The sequence below is a fragment of the Saccostrea echinata genome, unplaced genomic scaffold (genome assembly GCF_033153115.1).
Source record: "Saccostrea echinata isolate AGI-Se365-2 ecotype Australia unplaced genomic scaffold, CSIRO_AGI_Sech_v1 ptg000012l, whole genome shotgun sequence".
Lineage (NCBI taxonomy): Eukaryota > Metazoa > Mollusca > Bivalvia > Ostreida > Ostreidae > Saccostrea > Saccostrea echinata.
Genome location: NW_026889761.1, coordinates 3210706 through 3221623, shown reverse-complemented (window position 1 = coordinate 3221623; position 10918 = coordinate 3210706). Strand labels below are relative to the sequence as shown.

Sequence of the window (10918 nt, the reverse complement as noted above, 5' to 3'; positions counted from 1 at the left end):
TGTAGTTCCATGATCAGATTCTTTGTTTCATCTTGCGAGAGTTCTTGAAACTCACTCAGTGAAGGAACATCTTTATACCTCGGTTCAAAATATCGAATGTTTTTAAAGATTGTCTAATCTTCTATATTTTATCTTATATAATATAACTATTATGGATTTCAGTGACTTTGCAAGCTCGGCCGCTATCACTTCCTGTGTCTTCGGTCAATATCACTTGACATGGGTCCTTATAACCACAGATGGATCTACACTGAAGTCCAAAATAATAAAACTTAGATATCAGTTTCATTATAAATATTACAGGATTGTTTATACATTAACTCTAGTTTTTGTATCTTATCATCATCACAGTCTGTTTTAAAGCTTCAGTTCCTTTCCACTGACCCCATACCGGGTATTTATAATCAGACACAGCAGACTGGGTGTACTGTCCGTTAAGGTTTGAGTGGTGACAGGAGTCGTACCACCAGGCTCCGTGATATGTTGTAGCACAGTTACGACTATCCCCGTCGTTGTCCTGATCCTTTGTACTGAACTTAATTGCACTGTGATAAGCCAAACTGTCACCTGTTACAGAGTATATAATGAATTACCTGTATTACCTGTATGAAATTTCAGTTTGCCAAAATTACTTGCGTAACTATCCACAATGAATTAAGGCATACAAATGGCTAAGTATAATGTATCATCAAAGTTTATATTTCTAATTAACAATTCAACAAAATACATAGTAAATCCAGGAAATATTATAATTAGATCCTCGCCTCTACTACAGCAGATGATAAAAGTAATTGAGTAACACCCCTCTTTAAACAAGCCTTATTTTCTTACCAGACAGTGATAAAAAAAAGAATAAACAGATGTAATCTTTACGTTAAGTGTTGAATACTGTAGATTTCTTTAAGTAATACATGATATAAAATGGTTACGGAAACATGGATGAAAAACTGTTTGAAATTTTGCTGCACCAATAAAACATGGAACCACTCATATGAAAAAAGAATGAACTCACTAATATCCAGCAATTTCCTGAGACAATCTGATTTCAGTTGTCTGAAAAATCATGAAAACACAATTTTGAAATTAATGGTTTAATTTCCCTGTTTTAGGAAAATTTAATTATTAAGGTATTGTGATGTTTTTGTGCTTATCTGATTGATTTGCTCCGATTACCTTTCTCAAGAAAGTATAACAAATTCCTATTAGTGCTCATATCTTATAGAGTACTATTTCTCAAAGGAAACCGTAACTTTTCGACTCAATACCGTACAGGTCACGTGTAATACCGTACTATCTAAGATAAATTTTAGACTCTGTAAAAGGTGAATGCGTTTCAATATGGTTCTGAATTACAGGAATGAGTTTAAATCTTGATTTTTTTTTTTTTTTTTTTTTTTTTTTTTTTTTTTTTTAAATTGACCCTTTTCCATATTTAAGGACAGATGATACACACAAATTTTTATCAAAAATCTTGAAAATAAAAACTAAAGCCCTGTTTATATAAGTAAATTGAATAAGTTTAACCGCATAGATTTTTATTTTTCTTTTATATTTCACAGTAATTGGATTTAAAGTGACAAATATTTGTAAAGATTAATAAGGACAGTTGCAAAAAGGTGGACTTTTGAACATCGTAGAAATTTTACGATTTCTTAATATTTTGGAAATTTAGTATTCCTATAATTTAGAACCAAAATAGATCAAAAAATATATACCAATCCAGGCATCCATTTTTTTTGTTTGTATCATCTGTCTTTAAGGACAACTATCATCCATTATTGAAATGTTCTTGTGCTTCTTCCAATGACTTATTTTATGAAAGTATTACAACAAATGTTGATATTTCTTAATCATTTTTCTCAAAATAACCTGTAAATGTTCGACTCAATACCGTTCAGGTCACGTGTAATACCGTACTGTCAAAGGTAAATTTTTGACTCTATGAAAAGTGAATGCGTTTCAATATTGTTCAGAATTATATTTATCCAATGACTTTTCGTCTGAAGTAATACTTTTTTCCATGGTGAAATTTCTTAATTACAAATATGTACAATCTTAACGTTGACATTAATATCTAGAGATCAGAAATGATACCACACAGCCAAGGGTAAATTTCAGATCCTCTGGAAGACACAAGATCCTTAGATCACATGATAAAAATGTAACTTTTAGTTCCTTTGTTAGAAAAATGTGTTACAAGGGGCCTATAATTCAAGGTTATTTCAATGGGAATTTTTTACCTGCAGTTCCTGTGTATCCAGACACTGTGAGTTGGTATTTATCTTTCTCCTCTCCGATATAAAACGTTGAATATTCAGCATACGCTGTTTCTCCATCAAAGCTCTGTAGACCTACACAAAGTTCCTGGTCCTGATCTTTGGTTAAAGCGTGGATTAAATCATTCCCTTTGTGAAAAATATAAATTAATCCTTTAAAACGGATGATTATGACTTCAAGTATTGATTAAAATAAGATTTTATGACATGTCAGATGTACATCAACTACACGAAGTGAGAAGTAAATTGACATCTACAGAATTAAATGTTTTATACAGCTGGAGTAGGTCGTTCCGGTATAGTTCGGGTAGCGAGGTGAGAGGTTGAGAAGATGACATTATTTTACCCATCCTTGTGGTACAAAACAAATTGTAAAATCAATGTTAAGCATTATCATCTTTTTTCATTTTGAATCAAAGCAGTTGAAATGATTTTATATATGGGCACTTAACGGTTCGTTTGTTCAGACTGAATCATTCTTTAATCTATCATTTTGACTAAAAGATTGCCAACAACCATTGATTCCAAGATTGCCAACAACCATTGATTCCAAAAATGTTGTTAAGTTGTGCATTGTAACAATGGTGTATTGAAAATTCCTAGTTATAAAGAATCCATTTTCTCATACTCTGTTTATGTATGAACGAAAATATTTACAGTAGTCCTAAACTTATCCGTACATGTAGTATATATATTTAGATTAATATGAACAATTAAAATCAATCTGAATCCACCTTTTAGTGTTTATGACACTATGTAGTACAACAAATAATCAATCAGTGCCTCACAAACTTGCATCACATGTTTCACATTGTTTAAATGGACTTTGAGCTTGAATACTGTTCGTTATCTCCATATCTCATTTCATGGAAATGATATATGTCTGTCTAGTTACTACTTTACGATCATTGATTAAAACAACAAAAGACTGATTACAAATTTTTGACCATCACCAATCCAGTAGTTACTACTTTACGATCATTGATTTAAACAACAAAAGACTGATTACAAATGTTTGACCCTCACCAATCCAGTAGTTACTACTTTACGATCATTGATTAAAACAACAAAAGACTGATTACAAATTTTTGACCCTCACCAATCCAGTAGTTACTACTTTACGATCATTGATTTAAACAACAAAAGACTGATTAAAAATGTTTGACCCTCACCAATGCAGTAGTTGTTCCTGGGATCTCCAAATCCATGTTTATAATCTTCCCAAGTTCGATAGAAATTTGTTGAGCCGTTTATTCTTTTCTGTATAACCTATGGAAATGTAGAAATCAGGTAATCTGTGCTTGTGTGCCTAGGTGTATTCAAGATTTTTTTAAAGAATGTAATAGCTATCATAAGAATGCAACAAAATTAAATTCCTTTTTATATTCTTCTACATGGCAAGTAAATTGCAAATGTAATGATGACGAAGTACTAATGAAATTAAAAGATCACAATGAATTTCAATGCAGAGTGAAGTATGATAAGAACAAGATAGAACTAAAGAAATGTAAATACTCGGAACACATCTCAACACGAGCCCGACCAAGCGAGTATTTTATGTAGACAAAATACTTCTGTCAAAAATTTCGAAAAGATAAACGTATAATAGTAACCGCATTAATTTTTAAGTCAGTTATTTACCTAATCAGGAAGCTATTACTTGTAGTTAAATGCATGTCGCAGCAAGTCACACGATTTTCAGAGAATCAATTTACTTTGAAATTAAAATATTCTGTGTGACGACTGGTCACTAACGCTTATAAAATTTTGTTTTCTATTTTCAAAATTATGCTAAATAGTACATGAATTTTGAGTTGTAATGACACCGGAATGTTCTTAAAAATGTTTATAAATTATTGTGATGATTAAATGCACTTTATCTCTCAACACTTCTCGTTAAATGATTAGATATTAAGGACACCTGATGGAAAAATAAGCAATGATGATTATATTATTTTATTAAAGACTTATCTTGGGTTGTAAATGATGCAAAGATCGAATTCCTAAAATTTTACAGCATCTATGTAGTCTTTTGGAATTTTGATGAACACTACCTTTGTTCACTATTAGCCGACCTGTTTTAAATCCTTATGAAGCAGACGTTATTAAACAATTACTATATGAGAAGCAGAAAACAGATTCTATGGCCTTCAACTCGACATTCAGACATATCGACGGCGTTTTCTCAATTAACAATAGTTACTTCCATTCATATGTCGACTAGGCATATCCCAGAGAACTCAGATAAAAAGAAAGAGACCACAGAGTTTTCCGCATCTGTTTCATACTTGGATGTTTTACTGACTATATACCAGCTACAAACTAAATATGGGTCAAACGAGAAGACTTTATCTTTTTCATCGTCAGCTTTCCTTATTTACGTAGTCATTCCACTATCACTTGTATATGGTGTTTATGTCTCCCTCCCAACTTACTCGATACTCAAGAACAACTGCACTGTAAATCAAGAAAAGAGTCTCTGGGTATAACCAATTTTTAAATCGAGGCAGGCTTCTGCCAGATAAGTTGATATTACGATGATTTTAACAACCTCGTTTAAAGTCAGCATTTCTAAGCAGTACTCCACAATCTTGTAAAGAGAGGCAAACAATCAAGGACCTTAGCGATGCTTGCAACCTGTTTTCGGGAGAAAAAAAAAAATCCAAATCTTAAAGAAATATGTCAGACTTTGTGGTGCCTTTTATTTCGAGTTCAGTTGGCTATATCAAAATCAACTTAGGAATGTAAAATAAATATTCTTAATTGATAAATTGTCGTGTATATATATCTTAATGTCGAAGTGAAAATAGCAGCAAAATACATTGTTTTCATGTAGAAGTTTTTCAATAAATTCTGCTTCATGTGAAATAAAAAAAAATGTTTATAATTAATGGGTCACAATTAGTACCCATGGGAATTTTTGCAGATTGTTGGAAGACCTGATCTCCAAAAACTAAAAAGATATTGTAAATCAGAAACTCAAGCATCTTAATGAAATGATTAAAATGGCTTTTATCGATGAAATACGGAGATAACGAACAGTGTTCAAGATAAAAGTCCATTAAAACAATATGAATCGGGAGCAGAGCAAACACAGATCCCTAGGAACATCAGAGGTGGAATCAGGTGCCATGGAGGAGTGAGCATCCCCTGCCAACCGGTCACACCCGCCGTGATGCCCTATTGATGTATGAAAAGGGGTGAAGATAACAAACAGTGATCTATCCTGTTAAAAGTACAAACAATACAAATACGTGAAAGGGGGATTAACACGGAACCTGGAAACTCCAGAGGTGGGATCAGGTGCCTAGGAGAGGTAAGCATCCCCTATTGACCGGTCACACCCGCCTTGAGCCCTATGTATTGATCAAGAAGACGTATTGCATCTTAAGAAAAATGATTACAAAAAGTACAAAGCTAATATTTAGTATACCGGGTATTTCCTTTAGGATTTATAACTACAGCATTTTATCAAATTAAAACACAACTCATTAAGTATAGGATCAGAACGACCAGCATTTTTATTTTAACTTCATCAAATACTTTAAAAGAAAATCTACCAGGGTTGGGTTCAATTACTTTGAAATGTAATTAAATACTTTCAAATACATTGATAATTTTTAATTAATTACTTGCAATAACAATTACATTGATTTTTATAAATGTAATTAATTACTCTCAATTACTTTGAAGAATGTAATTAAATACATTTCAATTACTTTAATTTTCAAAAAACTGGAAGAACAAGTACATGTAATCTTTAATTAGGTAGAGGTTATATTTAAAATAAATAGCGTCAGGTGCCTTTGATGTTATTGTTTCCTCAACACAGGACCTACATGTACATATTTATCAATCGACTGCCTTTATGAAATCTGACTATAAGCGAGTTTCCAAGTGTTAATGAATCAAACGTAAAATACTCTGAAATTATTTCATTTTTAGGTAAACGTAACACCTAAATTGCAAATGGTAACAATTTTTATAAAATGAATAATACTTGTATTATATAATAACTATTTCAGATACTAAATTTATTTTTAAAGATATATGATTAGATGATTAAATAATGATTTAATAAAAACTTCTTTTTCTAAATTATACTGAAACGCAAAAGAAACGCAACAAGCAGTAATCTACAAAGATTTGAAATTTTTATCTAATGATTTTCAAAAATGAATACAGTTAAGTAAAACTCGATTTAAAAACATCAGAGATTTGATAAAAATGTTAAATGATTATCTTTTAACTTTAGAAAGTAACACATCACTGTTAAAACACCCCCAACCCGGCCATTCAATTACAGCGTGCAAGACTGCCATGCACAATAATTGCAGCTTGATTTCTACGATGCAATAGGTTCATCAATCTCGAGATCTGAGCGAAAGAAATAATCTTTGCCACTTTTAAATGCCCGTTTTTCAGATGATAAGGTCGAATTTTCTCTAGACTAGCGCAGTGTAGTAATCCTTGGACTTCCTGTCCAAGAACTGTCATTCATGCTAATGATACGTAAGAGTCTCTTGAGGCGTGATGTAGTGCATATTTGCATCTGCAATTCTTCATCACCTTTATTTTGAGTTTTTCCAGCTAGAGCAATGAAAATGCGTACTTAAGTCATTTTCAGGAAGCCTTAGCATCGCTTACGCGAAAAAAAGGAGAATTTATTTTTCGGAATATTGCTGCATTACTTATGATGAACAGATACAAACCCTTCAACCCCATATTATTGCCAAATGTTTTGTTAAACATGCAATTTTTGATTTCTTTTAAGCGGACTCAAACTTAACATCCGGTAATGGTATGAAAATCATTCAACCGTTAAATTACCGATATTTACAAAGTTGATGTACTTACTTTTTATATACAAAATTACATCTTATATATAATATTTCCCCCTAAAATAGGATGTTGCGTTTCAGTATATATAAATAATTGTATTAAATAAATCACCTCTAATGGTCATATCTTTGAAGTTTAACTAAGCATAGTATAAATAACCTTTTGAGGGATTTTGAAAGGAATTTTCAGCTGTGATTTGAATGGCCACCAGGCAGGTTTTAATGACAAATTACACTATTTCCTATTTGATAATCAAGCTTAAAAAATGGAAAGGTTCCATGGCTATACCAAAGAAGGGTAGAACAAAATTTTAGACAAACATTAAACTCATATTTATTCAATATGTGCATCATGGTTATGAAACAAACTATTATTATAAACAAGGCTATGTATCAAATTTATTTATAAGGGTGTAAGTTTGGGGTTTTGAAAAAGGCTTAGGATGTTTTTAATGAATAGATTGATTAATTGATTGTATGTTGTTTTACGTCCCATTCGATAATTTTTCACTCATATAGAGATGTCACCATATACCGGTGAAGGGCTTCAAATTTTGACCTTTACCCGGCACTCAGGGCCATTGAGCAGTGAGGGATCTTTATCGTGCCAACGCCTGTCGTGACACGGGGCCTCGGTTTTTAAGGTCTCATCCGAAGGACCCGCAACTTTCACTTCAAAGTGCCGAGCGCATGGCGAAGGAACAGTTGCTACCCATTTTTTCTCGACTTAGGTCAGTCGCGGCCGAGATTCGAACTCACGATCTACCGATCACGGAGCGAGCGCTCTACAGACTGAGCTACCGTGAACGGTTTTAATGAATAGAAGAAAACTCTAAATTGTGACTGTGATGGAAATATTTCCCTATTAAATACGAATGATATGTATTATATTAAGGAATTGAAATGTAATTGAAAAGTGATTGATATCACATGGTATTTTTTAGTGTAATTAATTAAATTGCAAACACAAGTAATTGACAAAATGGTCAATTTACAAATTACTTCCAGTAAGTTTAAAAAATGTAATTTATTACACTCAATTACAATTACTTTTTTCCAATTACCCCAAACCTTGAATTTACAACAACAAACAGTGTACAAGATGTATGTGTACACGATGTATGAAGTAAAATATTCCGACTGTAAATATAAAACCATTATTTGAAATCGGAAAAAGTCGATATTAGAAATATCGAAACAGCCTTTCAAATAGTATTCTGATAGTAATATACATCTCTTTGACTGTGCATTTTGTAAGACTAAACTAAAATAAAAATGTGATAACATGTAGGCAGTCTACTAACAGATTTGTTGAAGGTACAGGGTTTTCAAAATCACAATTTCCCCCCTCCGACATTTCCAGGGGTCCATGATTTATGCCCTTTTCACAGATTTGTATTGTCTAAGGATTTTTAGATCGCTCACTGTTCATTCCTACTAACAAGCAAAATATGCATAAAATATTTACATGATTTAATGCTTATACGTTATTCTTACTTAGCTTCTGTGGTAGATCTAGCTGTCTGTGTCATATCAAGCTCAGTAAGTCTCCTTGTTTGTTTGTCTGGGATCTCTGTATTACAGATGAATATTAATTGTTGTTTTTATGCAGTCATTAATAAATGACAACATTCATCAATGCTGTATTTGAGGAAGTTATAATTAACTTAGCTGCCTGTCTTACGTGGAATTGGAATTAAATATATTTTATTTTACATATATTTTTGGATAGATAAAGGATAAATGAAAAGCACGTATAATATTAAGAAATATCACAATTATGTCCGTTAATTGGATCATCAGACTCAAAAATCATACTCAATTTGTACAAAGATTATTGCCTTTAAATTTATGATCCATAAATGTTTTACCACACATGAATAATTGTTTGAAGAGTTTGTTTGTTTGTTGTTTAACGCCCCTCTCAGGACTGTTTTATTCAAATGGAGACGCCACCATTTGGAGGGCTGCAAATTTTGACCTATACTCGACTGGCACTCAGTATCATTGAGCAGTGATGGATCTTTTTCGTGCCAGAAAATACTGCAACACGGGACCTCAGTTAATGCGGTCTCTTCAGAACGACCGGTCTCCACGTCCCATATTGGGATTTAAAACTGCGACGTAAGGATTATTTTCTTAGAACGCTCTAACCCTGCCTCACGTAGGCGACTTGTTTTAAGAGGAAACTTCAAATGGTGCTTTTATATCTTACATAGGTCCTATTCCTACTTCTTATTTTCAGTACAAATATGCATTGAATTTGTTTTTTCTTAATTTGAAAATTTACTGGTAAAAAATTTCCTAATATGCCATGTGTTTTATAACTGAAATAATACTTCATTCCAAAATGTTTATTAATTATTCAGAAGGTCATTTACTTTTGCTACTTTGTTATCAGATGACAAATCATACTCACCGTCCACCCGCCCCCCTCTGTAGTGGATCAGTCCTGAGTCAAATGAGGAAAACACACAAAGATAATGAAAATAAAATTTTAGACATAGTATGGAAATTAAGAGATTTGAATCTAATATTATGATATCATGCAGTAAAAGAATAATTAAGCAACTCCTCATTGTGAACAGCAGAATCTTTCCTAATTTAATTTGCAAAAAATTGTACGGTTATAGATATGTTTGATTTTCGAGCTAGTCTGATATGACCATTTCCACGAAATAAATGTCAAGTGAATTTTAGCTGGGTCAACTTTGAAAGACGTTAGAATGGTACCACAATGTTTCATGTATCTCTAACAAATGCTGTAAAATGCATGAACACAGAAGGTACAATATGAAAATCAGGAAGTCATCCCCTCATTTAAACATGTTAACCTAACAGATTAAATTTGTACCTAATAAATAGAGAAAGCACTTTAAAGTTCAGAGGATTCAATCTTTTTTTTCTGGTGTAGAATTTATCGGGCCTGTCTGTGACACTAGTATATGATTATACGTAATCTAAACTTTTAAGGAGTATATAATGTATCAATATATTTCATACACACGAGTGGTGATAAAAAAGTTCGCGAACTAATTGAATAACTTCCATAAAAGAAATGAAATTAGGTTTCAGTGTTCATAATTTTTTTAAGTAATCCTCTCCGATTTAAATGCACATCTGCCACCGTTTTGCCCATGAGCGAATCACGTGATACAGGCGGTCACGTGACTTGCTCCGTAGCGTTTTGTTCACAGAAGGTGAAAGATTTTTCCAAGTCTTATATTTCTTACCATGCAATTTATTTTTATAACAATAACAGTCCATTTGTCAGAAATGGCCAAACCTCGGCAATAGGATGGGTGGATAAGGATATCTTTTCCTAGAATGAGCATGGTGACCATCACAATCTGAGTCCTCTGGCTTGGAGGGCGTCGTTTATCCTATGTGGATAAAGTACGGGAGCCTTCTTTTTATCATATCTGATATGTTAAAAGTCTAAAATAAAACAATATTTTAGGAATTTAATAATTATATTATTGTTAAGAAATTCAACTATTTTTCTATCTGTAACTTGGTGATCTTTCATAACAAATTGCTGAACTAACGACGCATCTCCTCTCCCGTTTGCTTTCACAGGAAAACAGAACAGACATCATTTTTAAACATCTTCCTTCTTTCATTAAAACAATCAATCCAATTGATGATTGAACTTCTGGCAAGTCTTTTGTCTTCATAAACCTTGAACAAATTATTATATACTACTGCAAAGGAATTTCCAAGATACACATTAAACTTTACAGCCGTTCGTTGCTCGAGTACGACCGAGTCAAACATATTTTTGTCACAAGTCACCTACAT

The 10918-nt window shown here is 32.5% G+C and overlaps 1 protein-coding gene across 1 annotated transcript in view; it reads right to left on the bottom strand.

Moving 5' to 3' along the window:
• Positions 1 to 312: 312 nt before the first annotated feature.
• The window catches only part of LOC133185687 (uncharacterized), a 54390-nt gene continuing 43784 nt past the window's right edge, over positions 313 to 10918 (bottom strand). Inside the window, exon 11 of the mRNA XM_061320991.1 lies at positions 313 to 567. Coding sequence (XP_061176975.1) covers positions 323 to 567 — 245 coding nt within the window. The 3' untranslated portion in view covers positions 313 to 322. The remainder of the gene's footprint in view (positions 568 to 10918) is intronic.